Genomic DNA, 22,546 nt, shown 5'->3' with positions numbered 1-22,546 from the left:
ATATAAATCAGAGAGAGGGAGAGAGAGCACAAGTGGGAGTTAGAGAGAGAGGGAGAACACGCTCCAGATTGAGCACGGAGCCCGATGTGGGACTCGACCTCATGACCCCGAGATCAGGATCCAAGCTGAAACCAACAGTTGGTCACATAACTGACTGTGCCATCCAGGCGCCCCCTCCTCATCTTTTAATGCACAAGGTGCTTGCTACTGGACTACCATGGTCCCTGCAAGCTTTACCATTCCATGAGTCTTCTTTCCTTATTTTTTTCAAGTTTTTACTTAAATTCTAGTTAGTTAACATATACTGTAATATTGGTTCAAGACTAGTGTTTAGTGATTCATCACTTACCTATAACACCCAGTGCTCATCACAACAAGTGCCCTCCTCACTGCCAATCACCACGCCAATCCCATGCCCTCCTTCCCTCCAGCAAGCCTGTTGTTCTCTGTACTAAAGAATCTCTTATAGTATACCTCCCACTCTTTTCCTTCCTTCCCCATATTCGTTTGTTGTTGTTGTTGTTGTTTTCTTGTTGTTGTTGTTTTAATTCCACGTATGAGTGAAATCATCTGGTATTTTCTCTGAATGACTGACTTTGCTTAACATATAGAATACACTCTAGGTCCTTTCTTTGGTGTTAGTAGTGATCTCTCCTTTCTCATCATGATTTTATTAGTTTGAGTGTTTTCTGTCTTCTTTTAAATAAGGCTGGCTAATGGTTTATCTACCTTCTTAATTGTTTCAAAGAACCAACTCCTGGTTTTGTTGATCTTTTCCACAGTTCTTCTGGTCTCTATTTCATTGAGTTCTGCTCGAGTCTTTTTTAACCCTCTTCTTCTGCTGGGTGTTGGATCTATTTGCTGTCTTTCACCAGCTCCCTTAGGTGGAAGGTTAGCTTTTCTATTTGAGTTTTTTCCAGTTTTTGGATGGATGCTTGTATTGCGATGTATTTCCCCCTCAGGACTGCTTTTGCTGTATCCCAAAGATTTTGAATGGTGGTGTCTTCATTCTCATTAGTTTCCATGAATCTTTTTAATTCTTCTCTAATTTCGTGGTTGACCCTTTCACCTTGTAGCAGGATGGTCCTTAACCTCCACGTATTTGAAATCCTTCCAAACTTCTTCTTGTGATTTAGTTCTAGTTTCAAAGCATTATGGTCTGAAAATACACAGGGTCGATCCCAATCTTTTGGTATCAATTAAGACCTGATGTGTGACCCAGTTTGTGGTCTCTTCTGGAGAAAGCCCCACGTGCACTTGAGAAGAATGTGTATTCAGTTGCGTTTGCATGTAAAGTTCTATAAATATCTGTGAAATCCATCTGGTCCAGTGTATCATTTAAAGCTCCTGTTTCTTTGGAGATGTTGTGCTTAAAAGACCTGTGGATTGCAGAAAGCGCTCCATTGAAGTCACCAAGTATAAGTGTATTATTATCTAAGTATGTCTTAACTTTGGTTATTAATCGATTGATATACTTGGCGGCTCACGCATCTGGGCCATAAATATTCGTGATTGTTAGGTCCTCTTGTTGGATAGATCCTTTAAGTATGATATAGTGTCCCTCTTCACCTCTCACTACAGTCTTTGGGACAAACTTTAATTTATCTGATATAAGGATGGCTACCCCTGCATTTATTGAGGACTATTTGAATGGTACACAGTTCTCCAACCTTTTATTTTCAGGCTGTAGGTGTCCTGATGTCTAAAATGAGTCTCTTGGAGACAGCAAATGGATGGGTCTTGCCTTTTTTTATCCAGTCTGAAACCCTGCGTCCTTTTGATGGGGTCATTAAGCCCATTCACGTTCAGAGTTACTATTGACAGATATGGATTTAGTGTCATCATGATACCTATTCAGTCCCTGTTTTTGTGGATTGTTTCCTTGGACTTCCCCTTTCTTTTACAGGGTCCCCCCTTAATATTTCTGGCAGAGCCGGCTTGGTGGTCACATATCCTGTCAGTTTCTGCCTCTCTTGGAAGCTCTTTATCTCTCCTTCTATTCTGAATGAGAGCCTTGCTGGATAAAGTATTCTTGGCTGCAGGTTCCTCTCATTTAGGACCCTGACTGTATCCTGCCGGCCCTTTCTCACCTCCCAGGTCTCTGTGGAGAGGTCTGCTGTTGTCCCTAAAGCTTCTCCCCATAAAAGTTAGTGATTTCTTGTCTCTTGCTGCATTAAGGATCTTCTCTTTATCTTTGGAATTTGCAAGTTCCAGTATTAAATGTTAAATGTTGAGCGGTTTTTATGGATTTAAGGGGGGTGGGGGTGATCTCTCTAGCTCCTGGATCTAAATGCCTGTTTCCCTTCCCAAGTTAGGAAAGTTTTCAGCTATGATTTGTTCAAATACATAATCTGGACCTCTGTCCCTTTTGGCGCCCTCGGGAACCCCAATTAAATGTAGATTTTTCCTTCTGAGGCTGTCATTTATTTCCCTTAACCTATCCTCATGGTCTCTTAATTGTCTTTCTTTTCTTCCCTCAGTTTCCGCCCTTGCCATCAACTTGTCTTCTGTGTCACTCACTCGTTCTTCTCCCTCGTTAACCCTGGTCGTTAGGACCTCCAGTTTGGATTGCATCTCATTTAACTGATTTTTAATTTCGGCCTGATTAGATCTAAATCCTACAGTCATGAAGTCTCTTGAGTCCTTTATGCTTTTTTCTAGAGCCACCAGTAGCTTTATAACTGTGCTTCTGAATTGGCTTTCTGACATTGAATTGTAATCCAAATGTTGTAACTCTGTGGGAGAGAGGACTGTTTCTGATTTCTTTCTTTGGAGGTGAGTTTTTCCTTCTAGCCATTTTACTCAGTGTGGAGTGGCCAAAAACAAGTTGTACTGGAATAACGAGAAAGAGAGAGAGAGAGAAAAAAGAAAAGAAGAAATAAAAAAGAATTAAAAAGGGGGGGGTGGGGAAACAACAGAAACAAACAGAAAAGAAAAAAACAAGGGGGAGTATCCTCTGATTCTATATACTGTAAATCCCTCGGCTTCCCCTGGAACTTTCCAGTGCTGCTTGGTCAATACCTTGCTTTTCCCCTGACCTTCTAGCTGGTCTTCTGAGGGAGGGGCCTGCTGTGCTGATTCTCGGGTGTGTGCACCTGGGGAGCTGCCCAGGCCCCTGCCAGGTGTATGGCTCAGTGGGAGTTGTTTATCTGTGAGGCCCCTGCTCAGTCCCAGGTACAGGGTGACACCAGGAGGGACAACAACAGTGGGGGCGGCCAGCTGTGCAGCTCTGGAGTCAGCTCCCGCAGTGACTACTGCAGCTCCCAGTGTGCAGGGGCCTGGATGCTCCAGGGGCGGGCCCGCCGATCTGTACAGCTCGGGCCGCCCGGGGGCAGGAGCCACCTGGCTGTCCTGTGTCCTCCCGGCCTCTGCCTGACCTGGGGGAGCACCCGATCCTGGGCTGTGTCCCCCGGCGCCCTGGGCTCTGGGACCTGTGACACTGTGAATGGACCTAAAGTGTAGGTCCACGATGTATAATTTAAAAGCATCAGAGTGAATTTTGTTTGAAGTTAACTTATACTTTATTACAATAAAACTCATAAGCCATTTTACAGGTTAAAGAAAAACTCAAAATATAGAAACAGTGAAATGACACGGGAAGGGCAAGCCTCCGTTGGGCTGCAGGCATGACGAGCCCTGCGGTGGGAGCTGGGGCGGGCTCCCGAGGTGGTCAGGGGGCTGCGCAGAGGTTGAAGCCAGTTTGTCCCAGAGGCAATTGGCGGCTCTGGCACTCTGGGGACCCCGATTGCAGGTGCCAGGGCCTGCTCCTCCTCCGGGGTGGCCGCAGGTGCACGTGGCTCGTCCAGGGCGCAGCCGTGATCTAGAGCAGTGACCACTATCTGCAGGGGCTTCGCCTCCCCAGCTGGCACCTCAGCTGGGGCCAAGCCCTCAGCCCCAGCAGCCAGGGCGGCCTCGAGCACTTCAGGCCCATCCGAGGCAGCAGGCCCCACAGTTGGGGCTGGGGCGGGGCTCCGGAAGTGCTTCAGGGTCTTTTGCTCGGGCCGAAGCTGTAGCTCCAAGAAGACAAGGTATCACCACCAGGACGGACTTTCCACGTCCCTCCCAAATCAAGGACACTCTTCCAACCGCTCAAAGAGCCCTGGGAGGTGTCCACAGCCTGCAGCTCGTGGGGATGGGGTGTGAGCCGAACCCCTGCTCCCGGCCCAGCTGCACGGACGCTGGATCCGTGGGGCCCACCCTGTCCCCAGCTCGGCCACCCCCAGGCCTCCTCACCCCCAGCCTCTGGCTCCGCTGCATGGAGGCGTCTGAGTTGTTGCAGGTAACGCCGGGCACGGAGCTCCACGTCTGTGCCTGGCATGCGCTGCCTTATGAATTCCAGAATCTTCTTCAGGGAGGCAGATTGGGGGAGCCGACAAAAGTCCTCCTGATAATAGTCCATCATATCTCCAGGATGCAGCAGATGGCCCTGGGGAGGGACAGGTGGGCACAGGGGTCAGAAGACAGGGCTCCCTCACACCGAGGTGTCCCGGGGAAGCCCTGCAGGACCCGGGGCCTCGGCCTCCCGTGCGGGGCTGTCAGAGGCCAGTCCTGCTCCTCGTCCACCTGCCACCTGGCGGTCCTGCCTGCCACAGGCCTGCTCCCCGAGGGGGGGCTGGCACGAAGCCTCTGTGCGGGGAGCCCACGCCCAGCGGTGTGACCATCACGGTCTTTGCTGGAAGCGGGGCTCCCTCCTCAGCCTGGCTCCCTGCCCACTTGCCCCTTGAATCCACCGGCAGGCGTCCGGGGACGGGGGGCGTCTGGCCTGTCATTGCCCTCACTGCACACACTGTCGCTCTGGGAAGGTCCAAGCCAGGAGGGCTCGGGCTCTGTGTCCTGCCAGGCCTTGCCAGGAGCCACCCGGGACCTCCACTTTCCCTCCCTGTGGCTCTGCGCTGCCTCCCTCATGAGGGGCCCCGGGGGGTGTCCCTTCCACTGACTCTAATCTTGCCGTCTCCCACGGGGCCAGGGCCACCGGGTCTGTGAGCCCTCAATGGCCCTCGTGGCAACCTGCTGTGCACTGGGTCCAGGTGCCACCAGATTGGGGAGTGCGATGCTCCCCACCCCTCTGCTCTGGGTCCAGGTGTGGGGCAGACAGAGGGCTGGGAGGGGCGGGCATGGAGAAAGTCTCCCTTAGGGGTCCCAGTGCTCTCCCACCAAGCCCACACCCTATTCACGGCTCTCCTTTCCTCCTTTCCTGAAGGGCCCTTAGACCTTTACCCCGTCACGGGAATTGCAGATGTGTGGGGTGAGGTCCAGCACCCCCGGCCCACAGCCCCCTCGCTGCCCTCCTGGAGAGGGAAGGCCCTCGGGCAGGGGCCGGAGTCACTCACAGTTTCCAGCGCTGCAGGACCGCGTCGTCGCCACCACACGCAGCTGCGATGCACCCATATCTAGGGGAGGGCGGGGGCATCCCACGAATCATCCTGTGGCCGCGACCTCTCACCGTGGGGGCTGTCACCTCTGACCCCCGACTAGTGCCGGAGCCCCGGGGGGCCGTCAGCTCTGTGCGGGGGGCCACGGGCAGCCCCCGGAGAAGCGCCCGCACCTGCCGGGGCCTCCTGAATGCTTGAGCATGAAAGGCTCCGGCCAGGCCCACGGCCGATATCTGAGTGGGCCTGGGCGCCCGGGGTCCCCTGTGTGGTTGCCCAGGACACAGCCCCCCGGTGACGGTGGGGAGGAGGCACAGGCCCCGTCACGGGGGAGGAGGACGGCTGCGGAGCACAGGCACAGCCCCTCTGGCGACCCGCCACAGGCCAGGCCCCGGGGCTGCCCTCCGGGACCCCACTGTGCCCTGGGTGACTCTGCTCCAGGCGGGGGAGCGGCCCGAGGCCGGGCAGCTCAGAACCATTCCCCAGCCTCCCCACCAGCAGGTGGCCCACCCCTGGGCCTGCGGAGGCGCAGGTGCTCACTTCGTAAACAGCAGATCCAGCACCTCGTCGGTGGTGGCAAATCCATGACAGTTGTCTAAAAAGATGAAACGGAGATGACATCCCTGCGCAGCAAGGCGGGCAGCAGTTGTTGGAATTCCTGCTCCAGCAGCTCCGTCCGGCTGGGCTTCGTCGGGCAGATGGGAGGCGCCTTCCCGGCCGAGGCCCTTGCACCCTGAGTTGGGACAGAGGGGACGTGCATGGAGCCGCCGGGAGGCCTGGGGTGGGAGCGCAGCCCGCAGCCCGAGCTCTCGGGGGCCGTGGGGGGCAGGAGTGCCCACGGCAGGAACCCGGGCCTTGATGCCTGTGGCTCAGTCACTTAGCCTCTGACTCTGGGCTGTGGCTCGGGTCGTGGCCTCAGCACCCTGGGATCCCGCCCTGGCAGGCCCTGCGCTTGGGGCCCAGTCTGCTTCAGGAGCCTGGGTCTCCCTCTCCCCTCCCTGCTCTCTGCCTGTCTCTTACACAAACAAGACAAACTATCCGATAAAGAAACAATCTTAGAGGATAAATGTTCAAAAAGTTTGGATCAGTACAAGGACCTCAAGAGACACAGAGAGACAGAGACCGAGAGAGACAGACACACAGACAGAGGGAGAAGCAGCCCTGGTGCAGAGAGCCGAGGCGGGACTCGATCCCGGGCCTGCGGGGTCAGGGCCTGGGCGGAAGGCAGGCGCTAAACCACTGGGCGACCAGGCCGCCCCTGAAGGCTCTGCTCTGGTATTCCTACACCTCTGTGCACAGGGACTCTGCATCTGGCCCAGGCAGGGGCAGGGCCCTGGGGCAAGTGTGGGAGCAGGGGAATGCAGACTCATGTGGTGAGCAGGAGTGTAGGGGGGAGCCCAGGGGAGTAGCAGGCTGGCTTCTGGGACCCGGGGCCCTTCGTGCCGCATCGGGGAACCGGGTGTCGGGGGTGCCCCGGCCCCTGCACTCATTTGAGCCCGCGCTGGCCTCTGTTAGCTGCGCAGGGCACTTCCCAGTTCCTCGAGGCGGTGGGGCAGAGCACCCCTTCCTCCCGCTCGCGCCCCCTGTCCCGGGTGGAGCTCTGTGGAGACAGTGCCCGGCAGCCAGGCAGGAGGCCTCAGCGCCCGGTCCGGCCGCCTCGGCTGGGCCGCACCCCCAGCGGCCCCCATCCAGACACAGCACAGCGCAGGCGGCACCCCCTCCCCCAAGGAGAGCAAAGGGGATCGGCTGCAGGGCCTCGGGGGGACTCTTACTCGGCGGGTAAGAGGACCTCAGGAGCCCTGTTTGCACCCTGCCCACCTTGACCTCAGGGTGACCCTGAAGGGATCACCGGGGAACCTGCCGCCCTGCAATGTCCCCCAGCCTGGATGCACCTGCCCACACATCCCTGTTTCCCGGAAGCTGAAGAGGAGGGGATGGGGCCACCCAGGATGGCTGGCACAGGGGGCCTGGCCTGGCCTGCTCTGGCTTACCTGACGGCGCCTCCTGATAAACGCCCTGAGGCGTTGGTTTTTATGCTGGAGCCAAAGCCTACAGCATTGGAACAAGCGGCACCCCTGGGGTTCCTGGGAGCCAGAGCCCCCAGAGGTGGGCCGGCAGCAGGAGAACATCTTCCAGGAGCGGATGTCTCCAGCCAAGTGAGCCTGAGGTGGGGCTGCACTAGATGCGGTTGCCTGGTCACGGGGGTTCCAAGTTCTGTTGGGCTCTGTGTCACGGGAGTGACCTCACTTCCTGGGACCCCCCTCCCTGACCCCCACCTGATCCTGGGGACCCGAGATTGAGTCCCCCCTCAGGCTCCCTGCATGTGTCTCTGCCTCTCTCCCCGTGTGTCTCTCATAAATAAATAAAAATCAGTATACACCACATTTTCTTTATCCATTTACCTTTGATGGACATCTGAGTTGCTCCCAGCCCTTGGCTATGATAAAGAATGCTTCTATGAGGATGGAGGGTCTCTTGGCGACCCTGCTTTCAATTCTTTTGACTACACGTACCCCAGAAATAGGATTGCTGGATTATATGGTAGTTGTAGTTTTAATTTTTTTGAGGAACTCTCATACTGTTTACATAGTGGTTGCACCATGCTACATTCCTATCAGCAATGCACAAGTGTCCTGATTTCTCCATATCCTTGCCAACATTTTATTTTTTAACAGTGGTCATCCTAGTGGGTGTGAGGTGACCCTCATCGTGGTTGTGATTTGCCTTTTTTGATGGTTAGTGATGTGGAGCATCATTTCATAGGTTCATTGGCCATTTATACATCTTCTTTCAAGGAATGTCTGTACAGGCTCTTTGTCCTTTCTTCCATTGGGCTACTTGTTGCCTTGTGACGAAGTTCGTAGGAGTTTTTTGTATATTAACTTATTGTCAAATACATGGTTTGCACATATTTTTCCCATTCTATTCGTTGTCTCTTCACTCTCTAGATTGTATCCTTTGGTGCATTTGAAGTTTTATAGACCCCATTTGTCTATGTTTACTTGTTTGCTGGTGCTTGGTATCGTAGTCAGGAAATCACTGCCCAGGTCCGTGGATCCTGGGTGGCTCAGTCAGTAAGCATATGACTCAATGTCAGCTCAGGTCTTGATCTCAGGGTTGTGAGTTCAGGCCCCATATTAGGCTCCACCCTGGGTATGGAGCCTGTTTACAAAAAGAAAGAAATCATTGGCAGATCTAATATTGTGAATCTTTTCCTTATGTTTCCTTTCAAGCATTTTATCTATAAAATAGATATCTATTTTGGGGTTTTTTTTTAAACATTACTCTTACATATGTTTTCTCATTTTCAGTGTATGATTCTTTCACTTCTTTCATTAGTCTTGTTCCTGAATATCTTACCTTTTTTCAGTGTTGTGGTAAATGGAGTTGTGTTCTTGAGTTCCACTTCAAATTGTCATTGTTAACATCTAGAGATGCAACTGCTTCTTGGTGTGTTGGTTTTCATTTCTGCAACCTTGTTGAATTTGTTTACTGCTTCTAATTTTTTTTAATCCTTACGAATTTCTACGTATAAGATTATGGTATATGCAAATATGATTCTTCTTCTTCCTTTCCAGTTTGGATGCGTTTTGTTTCTTTTACTTGCCTAATTGCTCTGGCTAAGTTTTCTAGTACTATATTTGATGGAAAGGCCAGAGTAAAGAACTTTATTTTGATCCTATTTTTAGAGGAAAAGTTTGAGTCTTTTGCTATTTTGTACATTAGTTGGGATTTTTTTTTTTCATATTTGGTATTTATGATGTTTAATTTGGTTTACTTTACTCCTAGTTTAGTAAGAGTTCTTTTCATGAAAGAGTATTAAGTCTCGTGAAGTGAAAAATAAACAGCATACAAAGTCAGATGCTTTTACCATCTGAACCACCTAGGTGCCCCCCTTTGCACATTCTTTTTTTGTTTCTTAAATTACACTTAGGAATGAAATCATATGGGTATTTGTGTTTCTCTGACTCCCTTATTTCACTTAGCATTACTCTTTAGCTCCATGTACGTCATTCCAAATGACGAGATTTCATTCTTTTGTATAACTGAATAATACTCCATCGCATATTACCACGTCTTCTTTATCCATTCATCTATTCTTTCTAGAGTTCCTTGAGAGATTTATATATATATTTTTTTTTTTTTTTTTCTGTATGTGTTTATAGCATTAAGCTCTCCTAGAAATCTTTTGCTGCAGCCTAAATGTTTTGGTTATATTGGGTTTCCTTGTTTCATTTGTTTCAAGATACTATGTATTTATGTAAGAAAGAGAACCCAGGAGTGGGTGGGGGCAGGGGGAAAGGAGAGGGAGAATCTTAAGCAGGCGCCACACTCACTGCAGAACCCAGCACAGGGCTCGATCTCAAGATACTGAGATCATGATCTGAGCCAAATCAGGAGTCGAAGGCTTAACCAACTGAGCCACCCAGATGGCCTCAAGATGCTTTTTAATTTCCCCCTTAAGTTAACCTAGGAAAAAGTTTTTCTTCTTTGACCTGTTGGTTGTTAAGAGAACGTTGTTTCATAATTGGCTCTTTATACATCTGAGACTTCACTAATGTGGTGGTCACTGGCCAGGCACATGTGACAATTTACATTAAAATTAATTAAAATTATATAAAATTTTATATAATTGAGAAAATTCACTTTCTCAATCACACTCGCCATATATATCAGATATGTAATAACCACATACCATATTGGGCAGCACTAGTAGACAGTATTTCCTTTTTACGGTACGATCTATTGGAGTCTTGATATAGATAGAATAATAGTTGTCAACCAGGTGCAATTTTGTCCGCCATGGGACGTATGGCAATATCTGGAAACATGTTTGATTTCACAGGTAGGGGGATCCGTGTTTTACTGGCACCTAGTGGGTGGAGTTCCAGAAAGCTGTTAAAATCCCGTAATTCACAGGACAAGCCCCCCAACAAAGGCTCATCCGGCCCACATGCCAGTAGTTTTGACGGTGAAAACCTTTGACCTATAAAGTATGTTTCAGCAGGACGTGGAGGCTCGTTGTTTTTTCCCTCTGATTGGCCAGTTGACTAGACCCCCTCTGCTGTGTGTATTCAATCCATCCTCTGCTTACTGCTAGTGAACTTTAGGCTAAAAATGTGTTTTGGTATTCTTGGTTTTTTTTTTTTTTTTTTTTTTTTTTCACTTAAATGGTGGAGAAGGTCCTATTCCTTGCCTAATTAGCATGCAATTTTTTTAAAGTGAAATTGATAGTTAAGGTCCTTTACAATGAAAGAATACATATTTAATTTTATTTTTTATTTTTTAAAGATTTTCTTTATTTATTCATGAGAAAGACACAGAGGGAGAGAGAGGCACAGACACAGGCAGAGGAGAGAAGCAGGCTCCACGCAGAAGCCTGACGTGGGACTCGATCCTGGGTCTCCAGGATCACACCCTGGGCCGAAGGCAGTCACCAAACCACTGAGCCACCCCGGGCGGCCCAGCATACAATTTTAAAAAATCGACTTTTGCTGTCTTACAGGTTCTTTGACTCTGCACATATAGACAAATCTCTGTTTCTGGCTCATCATGGCTTCCACTTCAAGGTAAGTGCCTTTGATGAAAGCCTTTATGAAGGGCCACACCCAGGACATTTTTAGCTCTTGGTCCTGCTGGCCTCACTAAGCATATGGTGTCTAGGAAAGAAAAGGAGGAAGAGAGAGCACAAAAGGGAGACTGAGGAAAGATGAGGCAAGCAGGGTAGTGCATGTGGTATAGGTGAGGCTTTGTAGCTCCAGGGTCTGCACTGTGTCTGAAATGTGATTTATTTCTCTCATCTTATTTTTTTTTTAAGATTTATATTATATATAAATCAGAGAGAGGGAGAGGAGAGCACAAGTGGGAGTTAGAGAGAGAGGGAGAACACGCTCCAGATTGAGCACGGAGCCCGATGTGGGGACTCGACCTCATGACCCCGAGATCAGGATCCAAGCTGAAACCAACAGTTGGTCACATAACTGACTGTGCCATCCAGGCGCCCCCCTCCTCATCTTTTAATGCACAAGGGTGCTTGCTACTGGACTACCATGGTCCCTGCAAGCTTTACCATTCCATGAGTCTTCTTTCCTTATTTTTTTCAAGTTTTTACTTAAATTCTAGTTAGTTAACATATACTGTAATATTGGTTCAAGACTAGTGTTTAGTGATTCATCACTTACCTATAACACCCAGTGCTCATCACAAGTGCCCTCCTCACTGCCAATCACCACGCCAATCCCATGCCCTCCTTCCCTCCAGCAAGCCTGTTGTTCTCTGTACTAAAGAATCTCTTATAGTATACCTCCCACTCTTTTCCTTCCTTCCCCATATTCGTTTGTGTTGTTGTTGTTGTTGTGTTTCTTGTTGTTGTTGTTTTAATTCCACGTATGAGTGAAATCATCTGGTATTTTCTCTGAATGACTGACTTGCTTAACATATAGAATACACTCTAGGTCCTTTCTTTTGGTGTTAGTAGTGATCTCTCCTTTCTCATCATGATTTTATTAGTTTGAGTGTTTTCTGTCTTCTTTTAAATAAGGCTGGCTAATGGTTTATCTACCTTCTTAATTGTTTCAAAGAACCAACTCCTGGTTTTGTTGATCTTTTCCACAGTTCTTCTGGTCTCTATTTCATTGAGTTCTGCTCGAGTCTTTTTTTAACCCTCTTCTTCTGCTGGGTGTTGGATCTATTTGCTGTCTTTCACCAGCTCCCTTAGGTGGAAGGTTAGCTTTTCTATTTGAGTTTTTTTCCAGTTTTTGGATGGATGCTTGTATTGCGATGTATTTCCCCCTCAGGATGCTTTTGCTGTATCCCAAAGATTTTGAATGGTGGTGTCTTCATTCTCATTAGTTTCCATGAATCTTTTTAATTCTTTCTCTAATTTCGTGGTTGACCCTTTCACCTTGTAGCAGGATGGTCCTTAACCTCCACGTATTTGAAATCCTTCCAAACTTCTTCTTGTGATTAGTTCTAGTTTCAAAGCATTATGGTCTGAAAATACACAGGGTCGATCCCAATCTTTTTGGTATCAATTAAGACCTGATGTGTGACCCAGTTTGTGGTCTCTTCTGGAGAAAGCCCCACGTGCACTTGAGAAGAATGTGTATTCAGTTGCGTTTGCATGTAAAGTTCTATAAATATCTGTGAAATCCATCTGGTCCAGTGTATCATTTAAAGCTCCTGTTTCTTTGGAGATGTTGTGCTTAAAAGACCTGTGGATTGCAGAAAGCGCTCCATTGAAGTCACCAAGTATAAGTGTATTATTATCTAAGTATGTCTTAACTTTGGTTATTAATCGATTGATATACTTGGCGGCTCACGCATCCGGGCCATAAATATTCGTGATTGTTAGGTCCTCTTGTTGGATAATCCTTTAAGTATGATATAGTGTCCCTCTTCACCTCTCACTACAGTCTTTGGGACAAACTTTAATTTATCTGATATAAGGATGGCTACCCCTGCATTTATTGAGGACTATTTGAATGGTACACAGTTCTCCAACCTTTTATTTTCAGGCTGTAGGTGTCCTGATGTCTAAATGAGTCTCTTGGAGACAGCAAATGGATGGGTCTTGCCTTTTTTTATCCAGTCTGAAACCCTGCGTCCTTTTGATGGGGTCATTAAGCCCATTCACGTTCAGAGTTACTATTGACAGATATGGATTTAGTGTCATCATGATACCTATTCAGTCCCTGTTTTTGTGGATTGTTTTCCTTGGACTTCCCCTTTCTTTTACAGGGTCCCCCCTTAATATTTCTGGCAGAGCCGGCTTGGTGGTCACATATCCTGTCATTTCTGCCTCTCTTGGAAGCTCTTTATCTCTCCTTCTATTCTGAATGAGAGCCTTGCTGGATAAAGTATTCTTGGCTGCAGGTTCCTCTCATTTAGGACCCTGGACCTGTATCCTGCCGGCCCTTTCTCACCTCCCAGGTCTCTGTGGAGAGGTCTGCTGTTGTCCTAAAGCTTCTCCCCATAAAAGTTAGTGATTTCTTGTCTCTTGCTGCATTAAGGATCTTCTCTTTATCTTTGGAATTGCAAGTTTCCAGTATTAAATGTTAAATGTTGAGCGGTTTTTTATGGATTTAAGGGGGGGTGGGGGTGATCTCTCTAGCTCCTGGATCTAAATGCCCTGTTTCCCTTCCAAGTTAGGAAAGTTTTCAGCTATGATTTGTTCAAATACATAATCTGGACCTCTGTCCCTTTTGGCGCCCTCGGGAACCCCAATTAAATGTAGATTTTTCCTTCTGAGGCTGTCATTTATTTCCCTTAACCTATCCTCATGGTCTCTTAATTGTCTTTCTTTCTTCCCTCAGTTTCCGCCCTTGCCATCAACTTGTCTTCTGTGTCACTCACTCGTTCTTCTCCCTCGTTAACCCTGGTCGTTAGGACCCTCCAGTTTGGATTGCATCTCATTTAACTGATTTTTAATTTCGGCCTGATTAGATCTAAATCCTACAGTCATGAAGTCTCTTGAGTCCTTTATGCTTTTTTTCTAGAGCCACCAGTAGCTTTATAACTGTGCTTCTGAATTGGCTTTCTGACATTGAATTGTAATCCAAATGTTGTAACTCTGTGGGATGAGAGGACTGTTTCTGATTTCTTTCTTTGGAGGTGAGTTTTTCCTTCTAGCCATTTTACTCAGTGTGGAGTGGCCAAAAACAGTTGTACTGGAATAACGAGAAAGAGAGAGACGAGAGAAAAAAAGAAAAGAAGAAATAAAAAAGAATTAAAAAGGGGGGGGTGGGGGGAAACAACAGAAACAAACAGAAAGAAAAAAAAACAAGGGGGAGTATCCTTAGATTCTATATACTGTAAATCCCTCGGCTTCCCCGGAACTTTCCAGTGCTGCTTGGTCAATACCTTGCTTTTCCCCTGACCTTCTAGCTGGTCTTCTGAGGGAGGGGCCTGCTGTGCTGATTCTCGGGTGTGTGCACCTGGGGAAGCTGCCCAGGCCCCTGCCAGGTGTATGGCTCAGTGGGAGTTGTTTTTATCTGTGAGGCCCCTGCTCAGTCCCAGGTACAGGGTGAAACAGGAGGGACAACAACAGTGGGGGCGGCCAGCTGTGCATGCTCTGGAGTCAGCTCCCGCAGTGACTACTGCAGCTCCCAGTGTGCAGGGGCCTGGATGCTCCAGGGGCGGGCCCGCCGATCTGTACAGCTCGGGGCCGCCCGGGGGCAGGAGCCACCTGGCTGTCCTGTGTCCTCCCGGCCTCTGCCTGACCTGGGGGAGCACCCGATCCTGGGCTGTGTCCCCCGGCGCCCTGGGCTCTGGGACCTGTGACACTGTGAATGGACCTAAAGTGTAGGTCCACGATGGATAATTTAAAAGCATCAGAGTGAATTTTGTTTGAAGTTAACTTATACTTTATTACAATAAAACTCATAAGCCATTTTACAGGTTAAGAGAAAACTCAAAATATAGAAACAGTGAAATGACACGGGAAGGGCAGCCTCCGTTGGGCTGCAGGCATGACGAGCCCTGCGGTGGGAGCTGGGGCGGGCTCCCGAGGTGGTCAGGGGGCCTGCGCAAGTAGGTTGAAGCCAGTTGTCCCAGAGGCAATTGGCGGCTCTGGCACTCTGGGGACCCCGATTGCAGGTGCCAGGGCCTGCTCCTCCTCCGGGGTGGCCGCAGGTGCACGTTGGCTCGTCCAGGGCGCAGCCGTGATCTAGAGCAGGTGACCACTATCTGCAGGGGCTTCGCCTCCCCAGCTGGCACCTCAGCGGGGGCCAAGCCCTCAGCCCCAGCAGCCAGGGCGGCCCTCGAGCACTTCAGGCCCATCCGAGGGCAGCAGGCCCCACAGTTGGGGGCTGGGGCGGGCTCCGGAAGTGCTTCAGGGTCTTTTGCTCGGGCCGAAGCTGTAGCTCCAAGAAGGACAAGGTATCACCACCAGGACGGACTTCCCACGTCCCTCCCAAATCAAGGACACTATTCCAACCGCTCAAATGAGCCCTGGGAGGTGTCCACAGCCTGCAGCTCGTGGGGATGGGGTGTGAGCCGAACCCCTGCTCCGGCCCAGCTGCACGGACGCTGGATCCGTGGGGCCCACCCTGTCCCAGCTCGGCCACCCCCAGGCCTCCTCACCCCCAGCCTCTGGCTCTGCTGCATGGAGGCGGTCTGAGTTGTTGCAGGTAACGCCGGGGCACGGAGCTCCACGTCTGTGCCTGGCATGCGCTGCCTTATGAATTCCAGAATCTTCTTCAGGGAGGCAGATTGGGGGAGCCGACAAAAGTCCTCCTGATAATAGTCCATCCATATCTCCAGGATGCAGCAGATGGCCCTGGGGAGGGACAGGTGGGCACAGGGGTCAGAAGACAGGGCTCCCTCACACCGAGGTGTCCCGGGGAAGCCCTGCAGGACCCGGGGCCTCGGCCTCCCGTGCGGGGCTGTCAGAGGCCAGTCCTGCTCCTCGTCCACCTGCCACCTGGCGGTCCTGCCTGCCACAGGCCTGCTCCCCGAGGAGGGGCTGGCACGAAGCCTCTGTGCGGGGGAGCCCACGCCCAGCGGTGTGACCATCACGGTCTTTGCTGGGAAGCGGGGCTCCCTCCTCAGCCTGGCTCCCTGCCCACTTGCCCCTTGAATCCACCGGCAGGCGTCCGGGGACGGGGGGCGTCTGGCCTGTCATTGCCCTCACTGCACACACTGTCGCTCTGGGAAGGTCCAAGCCAGGAGGGCTCGGGCTCTGTGTCCTGCCAGGCCTTGCCAGGAGCCACCCGGGACCTCCACTTTCCCTCCCTGTGGCTCTGCGCTGCCTCCCTCATGAGGGGCCCCGGGGGGTGTCCTTCCACTGACTCTAATCTGCCGTCTCCCACGGGGCCAGGGCCACCGGGTCTGTGAGCCCTCAATGGCCCTCGTGGCAACCTGCTGTGCACTGGGTCCAGGTGCCACCAGATTGGGGAGTGCGATGCTCCCCACCCCCTCTGCTCTGGGTCCCAGGTGTGGGGCAGACAGAGGGCTGGGAGGGGCGGGCATGGAGAAAGTCTCCCTTAGGGGTCCCAGTGCTCTCCCACCAAGCCCACACCCTATTCACGGCTCTCCTTTCCTCCTTTCCTGAAGGGCCCTTAGACCTTTACCCCGTCACGGGAATTGCAGATGTGTGGGGTGAGGGTCCAGCACCCCCGGCCCACAGCCCCCTCGCTGCCCTCCTGGAGAGGGAAGGCCCTCGGGCAGGGGCCGGAGTCACTCACAGTTTCCAGCGCTGCAGGACCGCGTCGTCGCCACCACACGCAGCTGCGATGCACCCATATCTAGGGGAGGGCGGGGGCATCCCACGAATCATCCTGTGGCCGCGACCTCTCACCGTGGGGGCTGTCACCTCTGACCCCCGACTAGGCCGGAGCCCCGGGGGCCGTCAGCTCTGTGCGGGGGGCCACGGGCAGCCCCCGAGAGAAGCGCCCGCACCTGCCGGGGCCTCCTGAATGCTTGAGCATGAAAGGCTCCGGCCAGGCCCACGGCCGATATCTGAGTGGGCCTGGGCGCCCGGGGTCCCCCTGTGTGGTTGCCCAGGACACAGCCCCCCGGTGACGGTGGGGAGGAGGCACAGGCCCCGTCACGGGGGAGGAGGACGGCTGCGGAGCACAGGCACAGCCCCTCTGGCCGACCCGCCACAGGCCAGGCCCCGGGGCTGCCCTCCGGGACCCCACTGTGCCCTGGGTGACTCTGCTCCAGGCGGGGGAGCGGCCCGAGGCCGGGCAGCTCAGAACCATTCCCAGCCTCCCCACCAGCAGGTGGCCCACCCCTGGGCTGCGGAGGCGCAGGTGCTCACTTCGTAAACAGCAGATCCAGCACCTCGTCGGTGGTGGCAAATCCATGACAGTTGTCTAAAAAGATGAAAACGGAGATGACATCCCTGCGCAGCAAGGCGGGCAGCAGTTGTTGGAATTCCTGCTCCAGCAGCTCCGTCCGGCTGGGCTTCGTCGGGCAGATGGGAGGCGCCTTGGAGGGCACCCTGAGTTGGGAGAGGAGGGAGGGAGCCGCCGGGAGGCCTGGGGTGGGAGCGCAGCCCGCAGCCCGAGCTCTCGGGGGCCGTGGGGGGCAGGAGTGCCCACGGCAGGAACCCGGGCCTTGATGCCTGTGGCTCAGTCACTTAGCCTCTGACTCTGGGCTGTGGCTCGGGTCGTGGCCTCAGCACCCTGGGATCCCGCCCTGGCAGGCCCTGCGCTTGGGGCCCAGTCTGCTTCAGGAGCCTGGGTCTCCCTCTCCCCTCCCTGCTCTCTGCCTGTTCTTACACAAACAAGACAAACTATCCGATAAAGAAACAATCTTAGAGGATAAATGTTCAAAAAAGTTTGGATCAGTACAAGGACCTCAAGAGACACAGAGAGACAGAGACCGAGAGAGACAGACACACAGACAGAGGGAGAAGCAGCCCTGGTGCAGAGAGCCCGAGGCGGGACTCGATCCCGGGGCGGGGTCAGGGCCTGGCGGAAGGCAGGCGCTAAACCCCTGGGCGACCAGGCCGCCCCTGAAGGCTCTGCTCTGGTATTCCTACACCTCTGTGCACAGGGACTCTGCATCTGGCCCAGGCAGGGGCAGGGCCCTGGGGCAAGTGTGGGGAGCAGGGGAATGCAGACTCATGTGGGAGCAGGAGTGTAGGGGGGAGCCCAGGGGAGTAGCAGGCTGGCTTCTGGGACCCGGGGCCCTTCGTGCCGCATCGGGGACCCGGGTGTCGGGGGTGCCCCGGCCCCTGCACTCATTTGAGCCCGCGCTGGCCTCTGTTAGCTGCGCAGGGCACTTCCCAGTTCCTCGAGGCGGTGGGGCAGAGCACCCCTTCCTCCCGCTCGCGCCCCCTGTCCCGGGTGGAGCTCTGTGGAGACAGTGCCCGGCAGCCAGGCAGGAGGCCTCAGCGCCCGGTCCGGCCGCCTCGGCTGGGCCGCACCCCCAGCGGCCCCCATCCAGACACAGCACAGCGCAGGCGGCACCCCCCTCCCCCAAGGAGAGCAAAGGGATCGGCTGCAGGGCCTCGGGGGGACTCTTACTCGGCGGTAAGAGGACCTCAGGAGCCCTGTTTGCACCCTGCCCACCTTGACCTCAGGGTGACCCTGAAGGGATCACCGGGGAACCTGCCGCCCTGCAATGTCCCCCAGCCTGGATGCACCTGCCCACACATCCCTGTTTCCCGGAAGCTGAAGAGGAGGGGATGGGGCCACCCAGGATGGCTGGCACAGGGGGCCTGGCCTGGCCTGCTCTGGCTTACCTGACGGCGCCTCCTGATAAACGCCCTGAGGCGTTGGTTTTTATGCTGGAGCCAAAGCCTACAGCATTGGAACAAGCGGCACCCCTGGGGTTCCTGGGAGCCAGAGCCCCCAGAGGTGGGCCGGCAGCAGGAGAACATCTTCCAGGAGCGGATGTCTCCAGCCAAGTGAGCCTGAGGTGGGGCTGCACTAGATGCGGTTGCCTGGTCACGGGGGTTCCAAGTTCTGTTGGGCTCTGTGTCACGGGAGTGACCTCACTTCCTGGGACCCCCTCCCTGACCCCCACCTGATCCTGGGGACCCGAGATTGAGTCCCCCCTCAGGCTCCCTGCATGTGTCTCTGCCTCTCTCCCCGTGTGTCTCTCATAAATAAATAAAAATCAGTATACACCACATTTTCTTTATCCATTTACCTTTGATGGACATCTGAGTTGCTCCCAGCCCTTGGCTATGATAAAGAATGCTTCTATGAGGATGGAGGTCTCTTGGCGACCCTGCTTTCAATTCTTTTGACTACACGTACCCCAGAAATAGGATTGCTGGATTATATGGTAGTTGTAGTTTTAATTTTTTTGAGGAACTCTCATACTGTTTACATAGTGGTTGCACCATGCTACATTCCTATCAGCAATGCACAAGTGTCCTGATTTCTCCATATCCTTGCCAACATTTTATTTTTTAACAGTGGTCATCCTAGTGGGTGTGAGGTGACCCTCATCGTGGTTGTGATTTGCCTTTTTTGATGGTTAGTGATGTGGAGCATCATTTCATAGGTTCATTGGCCATTTATACATCTTCTTTCAAGGAATGTCTGTACAGGCTTTGTCCTTTCTTCCATTGGGCTACTTGTTGCCTTGTGACGAAGTTCGTAGGAGTTTTTTGTATATTAACTTATTGTCAAATACATGGTTTGCACATATTTTTCCCATTCTATTCGTTGTCTCTTCACTCTCTAGATTGTATCCTTTGGTGCATTTGAAGTTTTATAGACCCCATTTGTCTATGTTTACTTGTTTGCTGGTGCTTTGGTATCGTAGTCAGGAAATCACTGCCAGGTCCGTGGATCCTGGGTGGCTCAGTCAGTAAGCATATGACTCAATGTCAGCTCAGGTCTTGATCTCAGGGTTGTGAGTTCAGGCCCCATATTAGGCTCCACCCTGGGTATGGAGCCTGTTTACAAAAAGAAAGAAATCATTGGCAGATCTAATATTGTGAATCTTTTCCTTATGTTTCCTTTCAAGCATTTTATCTATAAAATAGATATCTATTTTGGGGTTTTTTTTTAAACATTACTCTTACATATGTTTTCTCATTTTCAGTGTATGATTCTTTCACTTCTTTCATTAGTCTTGTTCCTGAATATCTTACCTTTTTCAGTGTTGTGGTAAATGGAGTTGTGTTCTTGAGTTCCACTTCAAATTGTTCATTGTTAACATCTAGAGATGCAACTGCTTCTTGGTGTGTTGGTTTTCATTTCTGCAACCTTGTTGAATTTGTTTACTGCTTCTAATTTTTTTAATCCTTACGATTTCTACGTATAAGATTATGGTATATGCAAATATGTCTTCTTCTTCCTTTCCAGTTTGGATGCGTTTTGTTTCTTTTACTTGCCTAATTGCTCTGGCTAAGTTTTCTAGTACTATTTGATGGAAAGGCCAGAGTAAAGAACTTTATTTTGATCCTATTTTTAGAGGAAAAGTTTGAGTCTTTTGCTATTTTGTACATTAGTTGGGATTTTTTTTTTCATATTTGGTATTTATGATGTTTAGTTGGTTTACTTTACTCCTAGTTTAGTAAGAGTTCTTTTCATGAAAGAGTATTAAGTCTCGTGAAGTGAAAAAAATAAACAGCATACAAAGTCAGATGCTTTTACCATCTGAACCACCTAGGTGCCCCCCTTTGCACATTCTTTTTTTGTTTCTTAAATTACACTTAGGAATGAAATCATATGGTATTTGTGTTTCTCTGACTCACTTATTTCACTTAGCATTACTCTTTAGCTCCATGTACGTCATTCCAAATGACGAGATTTCATTCTTTTGTATAACTGAATAATACTCCATCGCATATGTACCACGTCTTCTTTATCCATTCATCTATTCTTTCTAGAGTTCCTTGAGAGATTTATATATATATATATATTTTTTTTTTTTTTTTTCTGTATGTGTTTATAGCATTAAGCTCTCCTAGAAATCTTTTGCTGCAGCCTAAATGTTTTGGTATATTGGGTTTCCTTGTTTCATTTGTTTCAAGATACTATGTATTTATGTAAGAAAGAGAACCCAGGAGTGGGTGGGGGCAGGGGGAAAGGAGAGGGAGAATCTTAAGCAGGCGCCACACTCACTGCAGAACCCAGCACAGGGCTCGATCTCAAGATACTGAGATCATGATCTGAGCCAAATCAGGAGTCGAAGGCTTAACCAACTGAGCCACCCAGATGGCCTCAAGATGCTTTTTAATTTCCCCCTTAAGTTAACCTAGGAAAAAGTTTTTCTTCTTTGACCTGTTGGTTGTTAAGAGAACGTTGTTTCATAATTGGCTCTTTATACATCTGAGACTTCACTAATGTGGTGGTCACTGGCCAGGCACATGTGACAATTTACATTAAAATTAATTAAAATTATATAAAATTTTATATAATTGAGAAAATTCACTTTCTCAATCACACTCGCCATATATATCAGATATGTAATAACCACATACCATATTGGGCAGCACTAGTAGACAGTATTTCCTTTTTACGGTACGATCTATTGGAGTCTTGATATAGATAGAATAATAGTTGTCAACCAGGTGCAATTTTGTCCGCCATGGGACGTATGGCAATATCTGGAAACATGTTTGATTTCACAGGTAGGGGATCCGTGTTTTACTGGCACCTAGTGGGTGGAGTTCCAGAAAGCTGTTAAAATCCCGTAATTCACAGGACAGCCCCCCAACAAAGGCTCATCCGGCCCACATGCCAGTAGTTTTGACGGTGAAAACCTTTGACCTATAATATGTTTCAGCAGGACGTGGAGGGCTCGTTGTTTTTTCCCTCTGATTGGCCAGTTGACTAGACCCCCTCTGCTGTGTGTATTCAATCCATCCTCTGCTTACTGCTAGTGAACTTTAGGCTAAAAATGTGTTTTGGTATTCTTGTTTTTTTTTTTTTTTTTTTTTTTTCACTTAAATGGTGGAGAAGGTCCTATTCCTTGCTAATTAGCATGCAATTTTTTTTAAAGTGAAATTGATAGTTAAGGTCCTTTACAATGAAAGAATACATATTTAATTTTATTTTTTTATTTTTTAAAGATTTTCTTTATTTATTCATGAGAAAGACACAGAGGGAGAGAGAGGCACAGACACAGGAGAGGGAGAAGCAGGCTCCACGCAGAAGCCTGACGTGGGACTCGATCCTGGGTCTCCAGGATCACACCCTGGGCCGAAGGCAGTCACCAAACCACTGAGCCACCCGGGCGGCCCAGCATACAATTTTAAAAAATCGACTTTTGCTGTCTTACAGGTTCTTTGACTCTGCACATATAGACAAATCTCTGTTTCTGGCTCATCATGGCTTCCACTTCAAGGTAAGTGCCTTTGATGAAAGCCTTTATGAAGGGCCACACCCAGGACATTTTTAGCTCTTGGTCCTGCTGGCCTCACTAAGCATATGGTGTCTAGGAAAGAAAAAGGAGGAAGAGAGAGCACAAAAGGGAGATTGAGGAAAGATGAGGCAAGCAGGGTAGTGCATGTGGTATAGGTGAGGCTTTGTAGCTCCAGGGTCTGCACTGTGTCTGAAAATGTGATTTATTTCTCTCATCTTATTTTTTTTTTTAAGATTTATATTATATAAATCAGAGAGAGGGAGAGAGAGCACAAGTGGGAGTTAGAGAGAGAGGAGAACACGCTCCAGATTGAGCACGGAGCCCGATGTGGGACTCGACCTCATGACCCCGAGATCAGGATCCAAGCTGAAACCAACAGTTGGTCACATAACTGACTG

The 22,546-nt window shown here is 50.4% G+C and overlaps 2 protein-coding genes and 1 long non-coding RNA gene across 3 annotated transcripts; all 3 read right to left on the bottom strand.

Annotated features, from left to right (window-relative positions):
* Positions 1–3,548: 3,548 nt before the first annotated feature.
* On the bottom strand, positions 3,549–4,399 carry LOC119878951 (skin secretory protein xP2-like). Its single transcript, XM_038589468.1, has 2 exons — positions 4,234–4,399; positions 3,549–4,007 (listed from the first exon to the last, which is right to left on the bottom strand). Exons 1-2 carry the CDS (start codon positions 4,255–4,257, stop codon positions 3,549–3,551), a joined length of 483 nt encoding a protein of 160 aa, XP_038445396.1. The 5' UTR covers positions 4,258–4,399.
* On the bottom strand, positions 4,394–7,575 carry LOC119878956. The gene is made up of 4 exons (XR_005387253.1): positions 7,361–7,575; positions 5,910–6,102; positions 5,331–5,390; positions 4,394–4,426 (listed from the first exon to the last, which is right to left on the bottom strand). It is a non-coding gene; the product is annotated as an uncharacterized LOC119878956 (long non-coding RNA).
* A 7,564-nt stretch (positions 7,576–15,139) lies between these two features.
* LOC119878953 (ral guanine nucleotide dissociation stimulator-like) lies at positions 15,140–18,657 on the bottom strand (the record flags this gene model as incomplete). The annotated part of the gene is made up of 5 exons (XM_038589470.1): positions 15,140–15,226; positions 15,453–15,648; positions 16,556–16,615; positions 17,134–17,316; positions 18,565–18,657. Coding segments are annotated over 5 exons (619 nt in total), but the record flags the coding sequence as incomplete, so codon positions are not given.
* Between the last annotated feature and the right edge of the window lie 3,889 nt (positions 18,658–22,546).

This window comes from Canis lupus, unplaced genomic scaffold (genome assembly GCF_011100685.1).
Source record: "Canis lupus familiaris isolate Mischka breed German Shepherd unplaced genomic scaffold, alternate assembly UU_Cfam_GSD_1.0 chrUn_S2142H2342, whole genome shotgun sequence".
NCBI lineage: Eukaryota > Metazoa > Chordata > Mammalia > Carnivora > Canidae > Canis > Canis lupus.
The sequence above is the reverse complement of the archived record's forward strand: the minus strand, read 5'-3'. Positions and strand labels throughout refer to the sequence as shown.